Source organism: Pleuronectes platessa, chromosome 16, assembly GCF_947347685.1.
Source record: "Pleuronectes platessa chromosome 16, fPlePla1.1, whole genome shotgun sequence".
NCBI lineage: Eukaryota > Metazoa > Chordata > Actinopteri > Pleuronectiformes > Pleuronectidae > Pleuronectes > Pleuronectes platessa.
This window is the reverse complement of record NC_070641.1, coordinates 22,388,530-22,406,122: the sequence shown is the minus strand read 5'-3', so window position 1 is coordinate 22,406,122 and position 17,593 is coordinate 22,388,530. Positions and strand designations below refer to the sequence as shown.

The 17,593-nt window shown below is 46.6% G+C and overlaps 3 protein-coding genes across 3 annotated transcripts in view; 1 reads left to right on the top strand and 2 right to left on the bottom strand.

The window, feature by feature from the left end:
- Positions 1–685: 685 nt before the first annotated feature.
- pik3r6b (phosphoinositide-3-kinase, regulatory subunit 6b) lies at positions 686–4,956 on the bottom strand. Its single transcript, XM_053444235.1, has 20 exons — positions 4,895–4,956; positions 4,670–4,762; positions 4,077–4,189; positions 3,891–3,959; positions 3,662–3,797; positions 3,511–3,580; positions 3,237–3,423; positions 2,938–3,085; positions 2,751–2,843; positions 2,385–2,673; positions 2,212–2,302; positions 2,007–2,126; positions 1,799–1,879; positions 1,597–1,702; positions 1,412–1,485; positions 1,239–1,329; positions 1,099–1,151; positions 920–1,020; positions 783–830; positions 686–746 (listed from the first exon to the last, which is right to left on the bottom strand). Exons 1-20 carry the CDS (start codon positions 4,932–4,934, stop codon positions 686–688), a joined length of 2,064 nt encoding a protein of 687 aa, XP_053300210.1. The 5' UTR covers positions 4,935–4,956.
- A 344-nt stretch (positions 4,957–5,300) lies between these two features.
- Positions 5,301–12,496, bottom strand: LOC128458712 (phosphoinositide 3-kinase regulatory subunit 5-like). Its single transcript, XM_053443667.1, is given in 18 exon segments — positions 5,301–5,970; positions 6,093–6,211; positions 6,303–6,385; positions 6,475–6,574; positions 6,655–6,731; positions 6,831–6,924; positions 7,018–7,149; positions 7,354–7,479; positions 7,872–8,698; positions 8,788–8,856; positions 8,947–9,112; positions 9,205–9,382; positions 9,644–9,713; positions 10,028–10,166; positions 10,261–10,329; positions 10,420–10,520; positions 10,947–11,056; positions 11,058–12,496. Coding segments are annotated over 18 exon segments (2,697 nt in total). The 5' UTR covers positions 11,153–12,496; the 3' UTR covers positions 5,301–5,828.
- Positions 12,497–14,892: 2,396 nt separating this feature from the next.
- Positions 14,893–17,593, top strand: part of ntn1b (netrin 1b) — a 28,278-nt gene continuing 25,577 nt past the window's right edge. The window contains 3 exon segments of the mRNA XM_053444234.1: positions 14,893–14,934; positions 14,937–14,966; positions 15,276–16,320. Of these exon segments, the coding sequence (XP_053300209.1) occupies positions 14,893–14,934; positions 14,937–14,966; positions 15,276–16,320 (1,117 nt within the window).

Here is a 17,593-nt window from a genome sequence, read left to right as displayed (position 1 = left end):
ATCTGGAGCAAACAAAATCTGGATAGAACAAGATCTGGATCAAACAAGATCTGGATCAAACAAGATCTGGATCACACAAGATCTGGATCACACAAGATCTGGATCACTCAAGATCTGAATCAAACAAGATCTGGATCAAACAAGATCTGGATCAAACAAGATCTGGATCATCAATATCTGGATCAAACAAGATCTGAATCAAACAAGATCTGGATCAAACAAGATCTGGATCAAACAAAATCTGGATCGGTGATAAGAGAATGTTTCACAAACATAATTGAAGCTTTGTTTATTATCACATCTTGAAATTTTAATAGACACAACACAGCACAACACAACCCGAGATGAGACAAGATATTACACAACAATACACAACCCGACCAGTTACTGATGTTCCTCATAATCCTGATGTCCCTCATATTCCTGATGTTCCTCATATTCCTCATGCTCCTCATGCTCCTCGTGCTCCTCATGCTCCTCATGCTCCTCATGCTCCTCACTCTCCTCATGTTCCTCATGCTCCTCATGCTCCTTGTGTTCCTCATGCTCCTCATGTTCCTCGTGTTCCTCAGGTTCCTCATGCTCCTCATGCTCCTCATGCTCCTCATGTTCGTAATGCTCCTCATGCTCCTCATGCTCCTCATGCTCCTCATGCTCCTCATGCTCCTCATGCTCCTCATGTTCCTCACAGGGTCACACCACTGAAGGTGTTGATGGGCAGCGACAGGACGTTGTTCAGATACCTGCTCAGCGGCGGCTCTCGCTCGTTTCTGACGCTGAACCTGGAGCGGAGGCTGCATCCTGGGTCCAAGCACGGAGAGATGTCTATTCTGCAGAAGAAGAAGTGACATCACACTGTGGTTTTAAACTGGCCTCAGGTGGAATAGAACATAAAACACTGTGTAGGGTGGAGAAGGACCTCTGGACGTCGGTGTACGTCCTGCGGGCGTCTCTGTCCAGACACACGGAGAGGGTTCGATCCCCCGTCGTCCCGATGCTGATGTTCTGGGTTCGGATTTTCTATGAAAACAGTAAAAGCTTAAAAATAATACAATGATTTTCTGAATCATAAAAACATTTTATTAGTTAAGTTCTTACTTTCTTGTTTCCCAGGTCGATGCTGTCAAAACTGGCCGTGAGGAAATCCTCACCTGCAGGAAGGGAAGAATTATTATTCATATTTTTTCAAATGATTCTTCTATTGTTGGGATAAATATAAATTAATGCTGGAGGTCAACCTGAGGTCACAGCTGCCGGCTCTGAGGTGATCACCACGCCACACGTCCTCAGAGCTTCTCCTCTCACAACTCCTCGTTTGCTCAAAGACGTCTGTCAACGAGAAAAACCATAAAGTCAAATTCTACTGTATAAGAAAGGTCACATGACTTTGAGTAGAAGGACGTTTCAGTGCCTCTGTGTAAGTGACGGTGATGACGGCACCGTGGACGATCACCGTGGACGTCTTCCTGCGTGTGGACGGATCCTCTGTCGAGCACAACAACACTTTACTTCACGTCTACACACAATCAAACAATGTCTGTGTCCACACACAAACACACACACACACACACACTCTAAAGAGACGCAGGAACATACTTGGAAACTTGTCTTTGAGGTATCTGAACTCTGGCATGTCGGCCTCCAGGTGGGACACGAACACGTCCTCCACCGAAGAGGACGCGTCACTGCTGCACCGCGTCATCTGAACACACACACACACACACACACACACACACACTTTGATTTCCTGCACAATGACGTGTGTAAATGTGTGTTTTAAATCATGGAGGACCTGTACCTTCACAGAATACATGGGCAGGTTCACGGGCTGCGTCCCACAGCGGAGGTAGTAACACAGGGTGTCCAGCAGGAAGAGGTTCTGGTCTTTGTCCAACTCCGACTCCGTGTGCTGCAGACGGACAGAAACAAGATGGCTGAGTTCGAGTTCACCTCCCTGAGTTCAAGATGGACGCCATGTGTCCAAATCCTTTTCTTTAAGTCCTTACCGTTCTGGACAGGTTGGAGATGGTGGCTCTCAGACTGTTGATGTTGCTGTTGTACCACGGATCCAACCTCCCCAACAAGCCGGCGAGAGACAGTCTCCCCTCGTCCGGACACAAGCCGACCTATCAGGAACAGGAAGAGATATTATATATATATATTATAAACAGCTTTCTGAACCCACACCAGTAAGGTTGTGGTGAAACTCACTGGTGAACTGGGCTCCACATCGGTGACGGGGACGTAGTACAACTGCAGGTTCAGCTTCTTGGTCAAAACAAGATGTTTGGACTCTCGCTGTCTTTTGGGAAACACACACAGAGGGACATTACTGAGCTGCACCACACTGTGTGACAACACAGACACACAAACCAGCAGCTCACCGTATAGAGAGGAAAACCCTGCTGAGCCGCCCGAGCACCCGATCGTCCCCCATCACCACCACCCGCGCTGTGAGACACCTGCAGTCGTCTCTCTGGACACGACGGCTCCCGGCAAACGTGTCCATCTTCTCCCTCATCAGAATCAGTTTGGAGGTTGCCCTCCTGTAGGCGTTTCTCCGTGAGATTGCTGATGATGGATTTCTGACAGATCCGTCTCTTCTGTCCTTCTCCTCTCCATCCACACTGGAGTTGGAGTTGGACCTCAGGGAGAAGTTTGCCAGAAGACTCCCTGCAGGGAAACTCTTTTATTTTATCTCAGTATGATCAGACACATGATAGTAGAAGTTTTCTGTTTCTTCCACTCACATAGATCCTCTTCGTTTGTCCACAGCAGGAATTTAATCTTAGGAAATGACAACGTCCGGCTTCTCACGGAGTCGCAATCCTCTTCGGTTACTTCTGAGAAAAGAGGAGAAAGTTGCAGAGAAACAATCCTGCAGAAAAGTCTCCTCATATCTCTGTTCTTCATCATCTGTGCAGGTAGACCACACACCCTCTGTAGCAGCAGTCAGAATCTCTTCCTGTATGTGTTGCAGTCTGTTCAGATACATTGTGCATCCACCAGGTCCGTGTTTTACACTCTGCTCCACGGCTCGGACAACTTCCTCAAAGTGTTTCTCTACAATCTGATCGTCTAAAGCCTGAAACACACAAAAGACACATCACAGTGATGAGGTTGTTGGTTTGAATCTTTCCTTCTGTTTGGAGTTTGCATGTTCTCCCCATGTGGCCTTTTTCTGGCTTCCTCCAATCCTCCCACAGTCCAAGGAGCATCTTTACAAACCAGTGTACCTCCAGAGCCTGAGCCAGTCTGGATCTCCGGCACGCCGTCCCCAGCCCCTTCTGCATCACCCGTAACATCAGCTTCTTCTCCATGGCTGTGGGCGTGTCCCTGAGCACACCGGACACCTCCAAGTGCGCCCTCACTGTGGCCTCCAGCTGTGCAGTGAAAACATCTGGGTCTGCGAGAACAAACACCCTGAGGGACAACAGCAAACATGGAATAGGGCTGTAAATGAAATGGTCACACTCGGCTCCTTGTCCACAACAGGAAGTGTTTCCTCACCTTTCTTGCAGGGTGCAATGTTTACTCTTCAGGTTCTGCTCAGCGATGAATCTCCTCAGGTACAAAGAGCCTGTGGAGGAGAGAACAGGTCTGAAGTTCCACAGCATTGCTCCAGTGTTTGAAGACTTGATGACAGCTGTGTGTGTTCTACCTGGTGTGGTCATTTCCATCTTAACGTTGCTCAAGGTGCTCAGGGCCACGGTTGAATAGGGAATCGGTAAAATCAGCAGCTTCATCAAACACTCGTCTACTCTCTGGTAGAGGCTGCGAGGAATCAAGGAGCCTGACTGGGAAGTTAGAAAGTGTACAAAGAACAATGCACAACACTGTTCACTACACAAACACATCATTATCCCTCATGTCACACAGATGCATCTTACCTGAATGACTGCATAGTAGAGGGTGTGCAGTATCGGGATGACATGCACGTGGGATCCTTTTTTATGAATCTATATCAATAGACAACAATAAGTTCCTTTATAAACAGCTGTCGTACATTTTCACAATATCATTTTGAAGGTGGGACTTTTATTTTGAAATCTGGATTCAGAGGTTGAGGGAGAAACGTTCAGAACCTTCTTCAGCTTCTTCTCCAGCTCCTTGACCAACACGGAGATGAGGGAGACGCTGCAGGACGGATCCACCTCCACCTTCCTCTCAAGGCTCCATCTTATCCATCCTGCACACATAGGACGGAGAATAAAGTCTTATAGTATTACATGAATAACCTGTGTTTAAATTAATGTGTTACTGTATCAGAAGATGAAATGAGGAATGTGAAACGACTTGTAAAGTTATGAAGCCACAAAAATAAGGACTTGCAAAAGATGATTAGCTTTTCATTCTGCAAGAATAACCCATTATTAATCTTTTATTTGTTCTATAAAAAACATTGCCAAACATTTTATATGAAGATTGATGCCATTTTGCTAGCTTAGCATAGTGACTGGAAACAGGGGGAAACTGCTAGCCTGAATCTCTCAGAAACTAATAAATAATTAAAACTCATTAACTAACTAATATTAAATGTTATAACAGCTTATAAAGGCTGCTGGGTTAATGTAATATTATCTTTTTAATTATGTTTTAAAAATAACATAATAACAATATCACTGGTTTTATCCCAGCTGGTGTTTTCCTTTGAGGCGCCTCCCTCTACCTTTCTGTGAAGTACATCTGCTGTTCATCTCCTTGAGCAGCGCCCGGACCTCAGTGTGCAGACTGGACTGCACAGCTGAGAGAGACACGTCAGCTGGAAACAGATCATACATGTCACTGTCGTGTGTTAAACACCGTCAGGTTCGTGTGATTATCATAAAAGCGTAAACCTGCAAAACAAGTTTATGTGTGGAGGAAGTTCTAATGAGGAAACAAAAGCACGAACCTGTGAGATCGACCATTTCTCCTGATATCTGAGGATTCATCTCTGTCTGCAGAGTTCAGTCCGTCTTCTGTCTCCTCACAGCCACAGAGTTCAAGATAAAAGATAAGTTCAAGATAAGAAACATTATCTGCTCCTGTCTGCGGTGAGAACTTTCGTTTCAATCAGTGCAACCTCATTTAGAAAGTGTCAGCTACATGTCTGTGGTGATAGAAACTTACCGACGTAGATCAAATCTTTCTGAAAGAGAAATATAAAACCAGTTTCCTCTGGAGATTCTCCACCGGCTGCCACCACAGAGTGAATCAACAGCAGAGACTGGGATGCACTGAGGTCATTGCAGCAGAGACACAGGGTGTAATTAACTTGTGTAGGAGGAAGTTCAAGAAAGAAGTGAACAAACAATACACACAGGAAACTCTTTTATTCGATTGTGTGCCACATTCAAACAAATTGAAATGAAAACACAACTGTTTCCGGTATCGTTTAACAAATAAATAAGACATTTCTTTAAAAAATAAGATTTAACGCAACGTACACAGTCGTAATCAAGTAATAAGTTTGATGTCTCTCAAAGTTCTGCTGAGAAATCCTTCATTCAACATCATTAATAACATGAATTAACACACAGTTAATGAGTCTTCTTCTATAGATAAAAGCTGCAGAGGAGAAACACCCTCCTCCTCCTCCTCCTCCTCCTCCTCCTCCTCCTCCTCCTCCTCCTCCTCCTCCTCCTCCTCCTCCTCCTCCTCCTCCTCCTGGTGAAACACACTCTGACATCAGCTACAGGACAAACCTGAAATATACACTAGGCTATAAATGTCATCGTTGTTATTATTAACATTGGTGCCACTTCTTCTGTGCTTTCATTTCCAGATGTTCTTCAGGAGTGTTGAGCTGTGTGAGGATCCCTGCAGTGTTTGACCCCCCCGCGGTGTCAGGAGGCGGAGAAGGAGGTGATGGGGAGGCAGAGCAGGGAGCAGTAGGACGGGTGCAGAGGCTGAACCTGACCTGGGAGCAGCTTGTACGACCTCCAGTCCGAGCTGCTTCCTGGTTTACAGCACAGAGACACGTCACACCTGCAGACACACAACACACAGCATCACTGCATAAACACCTTGAAGTATTTAGTACTCTGGTGGGATATTCTGTATTGGGATTTTATATTGCTACTGGTTGAGTGAGTGATGCCGTGTCGTACCTGGTCACGCTCTGGATGAACTTCTTCTCATCCTGATCCAGACACACGGCGAAGGTGGAGCCATCGTCTCCACCGCTCACCTGCACCTTGTCCACCTTCACCTCTGATACCGAGATGTGCTGAACCCGGAGAGAGAGAGAGGAAGAGGTTTAAAAAGGTTGGACGTGCACGAGACTGTGTTTTCTACCACATGTGAAAACCACCATTCACCTGGTTGTGGCACTTCTTCGACTTGGAGCAGTTCCTCTTCGTGACCTCTGTCATCGTCAGCTGCAGAGTCTCTATCCTTGAATCTGCACACACACGGTTTCAGTTTCATAAGACATCACAATGTTTGCAAAAAAAACAAAACAATAGAGTGAACGGGCCTCATGATAATCACCGTCACAGAGATGCTCAGGCTTCTTGGAGGCTTTCTGAAGATTAACGGATGTGCAGATGATCTCCGTGTCGATCCACTGGCTCCTGCCGCTGACTGCCACCTGTGACGTGAGGGCAGATGTGTGAGTTCCAGCTGTGCACTGTGATAAATGTCTTATTGTTTGAGTGGTAGGAACAATACCCTGTTGTAGGAGACGCTCAGAGTCAAAGGGACAGCCTCATGCTCCTCATCGATTCCAAACCTCTTGCTGGCGGATCCTACAAACACAATACACCACACATTACACTGTGTGCGTGTGTGTGTGTGTGTGTGTGGTGTTGTGGTCGTCTGAGCATGTCGGTGAGACTGAGACTCACCCATGGCTTTAACAGCTCTGGCTCCAGCCGAGTGGCCGAGCTCCAGAGAATGAACAAACACCTCCTTTCTCCTCTCTCCTCCAACCAGGGTGAGCTGCGGAGGAAGAGACAGGTGAGTCAGCACAGGTATTCACTAGAGTGTGTGTGTGTGTGTGTGTGTGTATGTCTGTGTGTGTGCGTGTCCCACCTCTGCCTGGTAAAGCGGCACCAGAACAGGCTGGTCTGCATGTCTGCAGTAGTAAAGCACCAGTTGGGTCAGCAGAGGAAGACGCTCCACGCTGCCGCTTCCCTCTGAGACGTCAGTGTCTTTACAGCCAGTCTGAGTCACACAGAGGAAATTTACACATTTTATCATAACATCACGTTCAACAGATCAATATAATCTATATCTCAACAAGGTCCCACGTGCAGAAAGTGGAACATGCTCCATAGTTTCAGTTTTCCGAGCCCAAACCCGAGACAACCACAGGGACATCATCGTGTCAGTCCAGTTGTCTTTACGTCCTGAATGTGTGAACCGCACCTGACAGAGGACGTCGGAGGACAAGCTGAGAAGACTGAGGACGTTCCGCTCGTACCACGGATCCATGGCGCCCAACATCTGGGCCACGTGGGTGGTACTGTCCTCCAGCGTCACGTCACTAGACTCCTGTGGGAGGGAAGGAATAGAAAGGTGCTCACTACACTTCCTGTCAGTGTCCTGCATCCTAATGATTCAACGATGGCTAAACTACGAGTTTCATGATATATCATATTTATTTAATCTGTGAGTCTTTGACCTCTGACCCTCTGGAGAAGTGCTGCAGAGGATTTGGAGCATTTCTTACGAACACGTTAAAGTAAGTTATCAAAAACGATTTAATGCTTTATTAACCTATTATTAAAGGTTTATTAACATCCAATTTATTCATGACATGATTTTTAATTGGTGGTTTATATCTGAGCTATAAAAACATAACATATCCTTCATAAGAGGCACCTTTAGAAAGCATTATCTTTCTTTTCACATATGAGGATTGAATCAGTGTCGCTCAGTCTCACCACGGACGCGGCAGCTTTGGTTGAACTTCCTGTCGGGCCCTCGGTCGGCGTGTTTCCTCCTGGGCTCCGCGAGCTTCTCCTCTTGGTCGGGACAAAGTAGAACTGCAGTTTGCACTTCTTGGTGAGTCGGGGACACTTGCGTTCTTTCTGCTGCAGGTCGTTGTACGCCCTGGCCAGCCGGCCGGCCTCCCTGTCCCCCCCGAACACCACCACTCGGACCAGGGTGGGCCCCTCGGCCCCGTCGCAGCTCAGGATCGGCCTCCTGCGGACACACACTTGCTTCTGGGGGGACAGGGGATCGGAGGTAAAGATGGACGCCTGTCTGGACAGGGACCTGGAGAGTTTGAGCCTCGACCCGCTTCTTTGAACGTCTTTGGTTAAGTCACTATGATAACCCATGCTCTGGACCCGGCGGCAGGTGCTGGGGCTGCGGGGGTTCTTGAAAAGCATGGAGATGCGCTCCATGCCTAACAGGGACTTGGACTTCTTCTTGGGTTTCTTCCGAGGTTTCGGTTGGCTGTCCTGTCCCTCCTCTGGGTCCTCGAGGCCCGGGTCCTCGCTGAAGTCACTCTCCACGCCGGATGAGGCGGACGGCACGGACCAGCTGGAGGAGAGGGAGTGGCTGGAAAACATGGAGTCCCTGGAGGACGAGGACGTGGTGGAGATGCGGTGGTTTGGAAAGTCCTGGTCCACTTTGCTTCCCTCCTCCTCTTCTTCCTCATCCACACTGGTGTCGTATTTATAGTCCTCGTCTAGCCCTGCTTTCAGGAAACAGTCGGTGGTCGAATCCACGTCCGACTCACTTGTGAGGATTTCGTTCAGAAAGTCTAAAACAAATGAGAGGAAAGAGTTTTACAGTTAAAGATGAATCTCTGAAACATGATGGAGTTATGAAGAGTTGTGTAAACTGATTTACCAAAGTTGTCGTTCTCCCAAGAACACGTGTGACATTTGGGGAAGGGCAGCGCGAAGGTTTCAACAGAACCTGAAGAGAGGAAGTGATGCTTGAATTAAAGAAGAACCTCTCACTCAGTGCAACCGTCTGGATTCATGATGTTTAAAATGTCTGCCTCACCAGTGTGCGTGCAGCCAGGAGCAGGAGGAGCGAGGCCTTCTCTGATCCTCTCCATGTTGTTCAGGAGCCTCTGCCTCACTGAGCTGGAGTCTGCTGCTGACGCTGCCATCTCCATGTTCTCCGTCACCTCCTGCAGGAGCTGCTCCAGCTCCTCGGTCCGCTTCGTCTGGAGGAAGAAGACGTTTGTTTCAGGGTGGATTTAATAAACAAATAAATAAAAGAGAATAAAAGGTGTGGTGCCCGGTGTTGGTCGGTCACCTGCAGGGCGGCGTGAAGCTCCTGCAGATCGTATTTGGTGCCCAGCACCGCCTGGAAGCTGTGCTGGATGAGGGTGGTGAGGACGTCCCTGTCGGAGGACTGGGAGCTGCTCAGCTGCTCGGAGACGAGCTGGACCTCTGGAGGGACGTCCTCCTCTGGACTCACTAACAGCACCGTCCTAATGAAGACACACAATCACAAGGAGAGCAATGAAACACAGGCCCACATCATGTTAAAATAAACTTATTGGATGTAGAAGCAATCAGGAATAGATGGATGTACACGAGATGAAACAAACTAAGAAGTCAAAGTACAAGTCTGGGTTTCAACTCCAAGATATCATGGTTTAGAAGACAGTGTGAGGAAGAGGAGTGACAATGAGGAAGAACAGAAAACGAGGTGTTGATAATGGTGTTGATGAGCGTCTGAGGTAACTCACATGATTTTAGATCTGTGGATCTCGGTGGAAAGCCCCTGCTCGGCCCTCACCAGCCTCTGAAATGAAATACCTGCAGCAAAAATAAACACCACCTCCATAAGATCACAGTGATGCACGGTGACAGAACCACAGCACCGTCACATGTTCTTTAACACCTTTACACCACAGATATGAATAGCCTCTGTTTCCTCTGGTCACATTTGCAGCTTCAACCACATGAGATAAATTTATCTCAAGGGTCCAGGATGTTTTCTGTGATTCAAAGTCGTTCTTTTAGTTCTTATATTGTTGGACGCGTTGGAAACACCATAACACAACTAGAACATTCCCATGTGTGAGATAAAGCCTCTTCTCTCTGGTTCACGTCAGAGGAGGAGAAGTCACCTGGTGCTCTGAGCTCCTGCTGCATGACCCTCAGCAGGCGCTTGCTGGCGGAGCTGCACGGCTCGGGCCAGGACAGGAAGCTGTGGAAGAGCAGGTAGGCCTCCCACAGCACGTCCCAGTCCGGAGCCACGTACGGAGCCTGAAGAGGACACAGGGGTTAATGAAGCTCTAGAATAAAAGACACACGTTATACCCCAATGGTCTGTGCAGGGTCGTGAACTACATCCACTCACTTTGAGGAGGGTTGAGGAGAACAAGAGCGAGAGAGGAACCACCAGCTCATACTGACACCGCTCCAGAACCTGAGGAACAGAGGAACAACCTGAAATCTTTCTCCAGAGGACAAGGAGACGTCTGGAGGAATAAGGGTTTATGTTGTTTGTTCTCTGCACCTCTTTTGTTTTCCCGACTATGTTCTGCAGAAGGATGAGGAAGTTGTGTGGATCTCTCTTCACAAGTTCCTCCAAACACCAGCGGTTCATGCACAGCCCGGCTACAGGCAGACACACAAACAACAACAACACAGAGTTTATTTCTCCTTTTAGGTTTCATTCTGATGACCGATTTACAAAATAAATTTTTTAACAAAGACAGGAAAAATGATTACACCACTTCACCTTATTGTTAAAGCTCTATATTAAAGTGTTTTGGAGTATTTGTAAGTAATAGAAAGTAAAGTAATGAAACTCCTCCATTCTGTCTCTCTCTCTTTCTGACTTTCGCTTCCCATTTCACTCTGAATGATGGACACCATGTTCCCTTCTCATTTTTAGTAATATTCCAACTGTTTGCTCTCACAAACACACGTGTGTGTTGTGATCTGAGGACCCAGGTTGCGTTACTTTGTGTTGTTTGATGTTCTGAGTTGTTTCTGCATCATGTGGGCATCACAATCAGGCATTATGGGATGGCGTCTTACCGTTCCAGAGCTGTTTGTCCGGAGTGTCGACTCCCAGGTCGCAGAGGCAGCGCTCCAGGAGGTGCTGGATCCGATCCTCCGTGCACGACCGCTGCTCCATCTCCTGCCGCGGCGTCCACACACAAACACAAATGATCAACCGACGGGAAGTCCCAGAATAAAAACCAGAATAACACCCCTGTGTGCTCCGGGAAACCAATATACATCAAGTCTCTGTGAGAGTAGCTTCCTGTTACTGCCGCTGCCAAACACTTTAGAATAATTGTTGTTCCTGTCCAGAGGTGAACACTATTCAGACTCACACACACACACAGACACACACACACACACACACACAGAGCTGATGACACTGATGTCCCCAGTAAGGACGTCAGGGCACAATGTGCAGCCGGCCACTTCCCCTCAGGACCAGTGAGTCATCAGAGTGGGTTCAGAGGAACTTCTACTTTTTTCATTCTTAAAAACAGCTGCTCACAACACATTTCATAAATGATTCAGAGATGGAAATGAATCTTACACAAGGACGACTTCCTATTTGACGCATCCAAGTTGACACATCGAGTAAAGAAAGGTCCTGTGTAGTGACAGGTTCCAAAGAGACAGAATCAACTGAATATAAAAAACTGATTAAATATGACAGATATGAAGAAAAGAGAGAATTCATGGAATGAGCACAGAGCAGATCATGTGACTCCTGTGGTTGGAGTGACTGTGTATTCAGTGACAAACAACTCAAACCACAGGGACCACACAAATAAATACACAGTTTGGGGAAACAATGGAATTCCACTGGTGCTTGAATGTTTGCAGGTTTTAAATGGTCGAGTTTCCTCCTGTGCCTGTTGTGATGAATCAAAATCAATAGAATAGAGACAGAACCGTGACATGTCTCACACAGTGAAGACAAATGTGTCCCCTGAGAGTCTCCAGGATGTCGGGGCTCATGTGTGCGGAAGCTGCAGTTGTGACCAGCTGGAGTCCAGACCAGTGGCTGCCAGTGGGATTTAAACTGGTTCACCTGTGCCCGTCCAAACAGGAAAGGAGCTTCCGGGAAGTGAGAAATGAATGAAATGCTCTTTAAGATCCTGCAGCTGATTTTCTTTAGACAAGAAATGAGGAGAAGCTGTGTCTGTGAGAGTCACACATTCAATGAGAGAGAGCTAGAGCTCATCACATCAATTCAATATGAAATAAATTAATAAATGTCTTTATTAATCCATATTTAACAGGTTAATCCAATCCAATCAAAAGTTAATCCTCTTTTCTCCTCTATTATGAACAACTTCTTGAAATCAACTTTTCTCGTTTAGATTTTTGACACTTAATCTGTTACTTTCAAACACTTCAGCCAACTATCCAGTACATTGATTTCTAGCTGCTTGTATATTAATATTATGATTATAATTATCCATCCATTTTCTTCTGCTTATCAGCTCGGGTCCTGGAGGCAGATAAATATTATTATTATCATTATTATGAAGCTATTTCACAATCATTTCACTTCATGGCGTCTGAAATGGATGAAGCAAAAAATTGTACTCTTAAAATACGGTTTGTAACGATATATCTATTTATATATAACAATAAAAACCTGCCATGTCACACACACACACACACACACACACACACACACACACACACACACACACACACACACATGTCAAACCGTGAGGAGGGACACACAACTCTGTGCAGAACCTGGCACATCCCACTCCTGCACACCAGCCCATTGATTGTCCACTGAGGAAGCAGGTGTTTTTTCCATTGTATACAGTCAATGCAACATTGTCCGGCTCTGCCATAAGAACCTGAGTGTTACCAGCTCCATGTAGACAACATCCTGAGGCTTAATTTAAACACAGGAGCATTTCAATGCAGACCCTGCTGTAGCTGCACATGTTCAACGTGAAGGAAAGAGGAAGAGAGGCAGAAGAGACTGAGTCATGATGCTCGAGGAGGGAAAAGAGGATGTGAAGCTTCCCAAAGACAAACAGGTTGAAATCAGTAACTTTCAATGAATCCAAAAAACGAACCTTTTCAACGCTTCCACAACCAGTTACACACTCCAGCAAACATCTTGGACTCGGTGGGATCCTGCGTGCGGCGCCGTCGGGCTTCACGCAGATGTCGTGAGAAGAAGGGGAACAGGAAATGTGCAAAGCTTGAAAAACCCTCTTTGCAGTTGGGTCGGATGAGAGTTGTGCAACAAGAGGCTGCGTCTTCTGAGAGGAGATGGTGAAGTGATAACACACGATATCTTCATGCTGTGGCCAGCTGGTGGCACGTGATAGAGGCCCACTGGAGGTGTGCTGCAGATGTGTTGAAACATCAAGTAAGAAATAAAGAATAAATTAATAGAGAGAGAGAGAGAGAGAGAGAGAGAGACTCATCTCTTACCTTGAGCTGCAGTTATCAGTGTCCTACATCATCTCAGATCGACCACATGTGAGCGAGTGGAGGGAAACGACTCAGAGAAAACATCCTCCTCTGCTGGTGCTCGTCTGAAGCAGATCCTCCGACTGCACAGCCCTGTGAGGGAGGGTGTGCTGCAAAACAGGAACTGAACCAGTGTGTAAAGCTGAGCTGGTTCCCAACACCATTCTGCCAGTGACCAGTACTGACCCAAGAGCTGCTGCAGAACACCCCCCACCCTCATAGGGAATAAGAGACATCAAACTTTATGTGATGACGGACTTGAATTTAATGAAAATGTTGTAAGTTTCAGTTGCAAAGTGGAAAAAGGTCAAACATCTGCACCACAGCCTATTGGTTTCAGCTGATTTCACACTCATGATCTATATCAGTGTGGAAATTAAATGATAGAAATTAAGAAAATACAGAACTAAAATATAGAACTAGAATTATCACACTTTACAAGTTCACACGTTTTATTATTGTTTGCACGTGGGAACTGTTAATATTGTGCAGTGTGAATATTTGCATTGTGTGTTTATCAGATTCCACTGAACAACATAAATTGAAAAATACTTAAACACACATAAGAGAATCGTTATGCTTTCGATAGAGTAGGAATAAGAGAGTTTTCTACTTTCGGATTTTTGGGGGTCCAATTTGCAAATGCAGCAATAATGTATATTAATTGTTGACTAATAAATAAAACTACTGGCACGAGAGAGGAGATTGAGTCGTGTGAGGCAGACGTGAAGCCTCACAGGGAATTTAACAACAACCCAATGAGTCAAATCATTGTTTAACACTCTTTAAGGGTTTTTACAGAAACTGGTAAATGTGTAGATGTGTGAATGCAAAGTGGAATAAATACAAACTGTAAAATGAGAAACATTGTGAAATATATACATGAAATTTGGTTATTTGAGCTCTAATGTGACGAAGATCAACACTGATTTCACAGATTTCTATTCAACCCACTTGAAGGGATAAGATGTAACATATGAGTTTGTGAAATGTAGACGCTCGGAAGTTCAGTTAACTTGCTGTGAAATGCAAATAAAACCGTTTATGCGACATATTATAAATTAAATATATAACAAACATTTACATATACTTATGAAAATGCTGCAAAAAAGGGCATTAAATTCTGCAACATGGCCAATAATTTATAAAAATGAACATCCAAGGAAGACGTCATGTATTTTGGAACATTTCCTTAAAGTTTATAATAATATCAGATGATTTCCTGAATTAAAACATGATCGGTTCATCAATCGTGGATCTGTTGTGATTATAAAACCAAAACACGTCCAGTTGTTTAGGCTGGAGATGAATGTGCATCTCTAGCACTTCTTCAAATTACAGGATGGAATTTGCAGGACACAGGTATCTTGGCTTGTAGTTGAACTCTCCCACCAGGAGATGTCGCTGCTCCCTCGTCCCTGCACATAGACTCGCACCAGGCTCCTCTCCTCCGGATCAGTGGAACCATAGATGAGTGGAACCCCCTCTTCATCGGATCAACAGGGAGGGAATGGGCCAGACACAGATAGAGGTGGACAGAGGTGTGACTGAGACGGAGGCAGAGCAGGACTCGGAGCCAGCTGGGCATCTGCCACTTCTTATTTTTATTTAGAATCAGTTGAAAGGAGAGAGAGGTGGGGGGGGACCCGCAGGAGTTTCTCGTGCGTAAAACAGCATCAGTTGTTGCTCCACGTTCTCAGTAGTTGCGCTTCACTTTCAGACTGAGGAGTTTATTCGGAGGTAGAGTCCTGGGTGGAGTTTTCTTTCCCTCGTAAGATTATTTTACAAACATTTTTATTGTTTCTCGCTTCGTGTCCAAGTTTCTCTGCGCATCACTGATCCCCTGCACTGACTTTGTGTTGTGTTCTTAACGCTGTCTCCCTTGCATTGCAGCGCGTGAGTCCCTGCGGCGCACGGATTACAATGCAGATGCTCCTGGAGGTCTGGCTCACCTTGGTGTCAGTGTCTGCGCTGACCCGAGGCGTCTTCGCAGGATACGGGCTGAGCATGTTCGCTGCGCAGTCCTCTCCTCCGGACCCGTGCAACGATGAGAACGGGAACCCGAGGAGGTGCATCCCCGACTTCGTCAACTCCGCTTTCGGGAAGGACGTGCGCGTGTCCAGCACCTGCGGCAGCCCGGCCGCCAGGTACTGCGTGGTGGCCGAGAAGGGAGAGGACCGGTCCCGGGACTGTCACAGCTGCGACGCCGCGGACCCCAAGAAGTCCCATCCGCCCGCGTACCTGACGGACCTGAACAACCCGCACAACCTCACGTGCTGGCAGTCAGAGAACTACATGCAGTTCCCGCAGAACGTCACCCTCACCTTGTCCCTGGGCAAGAAGTTCGAGGTCACCTATGTGAGCCTGCAGTTCTGCTCACCCAGACCCGAGTCCATGGCCATCTACAAGTCCATGGACTACGGCAAGTCCTGGGTGCCCTTCCAGTACTACTCCACGCAGTGTAAGAAGATGTACAACCGGCAGAACAAGGCGGCCATCACCAAGCAGAACGAGCAGGAGGCCATCTGCACCGACTCGCACACCGACATGCACCCTCTGACCGGCGGGCTCATCGCCTTCAGCACGCTGGACGGGAGACCGTCCGCGCACGACTTCGACAACTCCCCGGTGCTGCAGGACTGGGTGACGGCCACCGACATCAAGGTGATCTTCAGCCGGCTGCACACCTTCGGGGACGAGAACGAGGACGACTCGGAGCTGGCGCGCGACTCCTACTTTTACGCGGTGTCGGACCTGCAGGTCGGGGGACGGTGCAAGTGCAACGGGCACGCGTCGAAGTGCGTGAAGGACCGAGAAGGGAATCTGGTGTGCGAGTGCAAGCACAACACGGCGGGACCGGAGTGCGACAGGTGCAAACCGTTCCACTACGACCGACCGTGGCAGCGCGCGACGGCCCGAGAAGCCAACGAGTGCGTCGGTAAGTGTCTCAGCGTGTTGTCCTCGATTCACTGTGGAGCTGATGCAGCGTTTAATACTAATCATCACTAAATTAAATCAGAACATTCATGTGATAGATGTTGTTAGAAATGAGCCACTTTCCACTTGGCACAGCTTTTACGCACAGGATTTACGCACCGGCCAGTTGTTTATTCGTTAATGGGAATTTTATATTTACCATTTCGTCTTGCTGGGAATGAAATACAGAAACATCTCGTGTCTGAAATGATAATGATCCTAAATAAGCTTTTTAAAACTGAATTTAGACGCAGAGTTAAATTAATTTGTGGTCAAATAATTAAACGAAGGGAAATGAGGCCTCGATTTGAAACCGCTCGACCTCAACTGCAAATTACTAATAATAACATTTTAAAACGTTAATCAAATTAAATTAACTCTTTGATGTTTAATGAAATTATAACAAACATCTCATTGGTGGTAGCATCACCTTCAAATAAAGGGAAAGGCGTCACATATTTACATAAACTGGTTGTAAATGTAGACAAATGTGATATAACTTAGATCTAAATAAACTGCAAGTCGTTTAAATAAATATATATGTGAATTAAACATAATTCATGTAATATTTATCAATATAAGAGCAGCTTCACATGACTTATAATAGACATTGTACAAATGTTTCCTTCATGTCTGAGAGGAAACACCGGATTTCAAGTGTCAAATCCCAGAAGCTGCATTTCTCAGTTTTATTCATTAGCTCCAGTTTCTTTGTGTTCATTTTGTTGAACCTTTGATTTTCTTTATCAACATCCACAAGAAGTAAAATTCCTGAGCAGAAGGAGAAAGGAGAGGAAGTCATTTGGCCCAAACAAAGTGCGCCTGTCCCGCTGCGTAATTGCGTTGTGACCCGTGTTTCCGACTGTAGTCGCGCTTTAGTGGGAAGGAAACATTGCAGCTGCGGCGATAGACTGCAGGGGCGTGTTGTGTTTCCACAAGCAGGTGCTGTTTCAGATCGGACGGGCGATTAGGGCGGTTTTATTGACATTTCTGGCACGTCGAGTATAAACTGCCACTTTGGAGCCAGTAAACTATTCAGGGAGGGGGGACAAAGAGCGAGGTCACTTCAAGCCACATCTGAGATTTTGGTATTGTAGCACCAGCAGCACCAGCACTAGCACCAGCAACACCAGCAGGAGTATGAGAGGGCGTATTTGCTGTGATGCCTATTTTCAACAGAGCTGGGGGGGTGGTGGCTGGGGGTGGGGGGGTTATATCAACAGCTCAAGCCCCCT

What these genes read in the sequence shown, in the direction of transcription:
- pik3r6b (XM_053444235.1), bottom strand. Translation starts at nt 4,934, where the DNA reads ATGAATCCTCAGATATCAGGAGAAATGGTCGATCTCACAG. An exon ending in TCTCCAACCTGTCCAGAACG is followed by an intron (nt 1,880 to 2,006) that starts GTAAGGACTTAA and finishes GACAAAGACCAG; the next exon opens with AACCTCTTCCTGCTGGACAC. An exon ending in GCCGGCAGCTGTGACCTCAG is followed by an intron (nt 1,152 to 1,238) that starts GTTGACCTCCAG and finishes CCCTTCCTGCAG; the next exon opens with GTGAGGATTTCCTCACGGCC.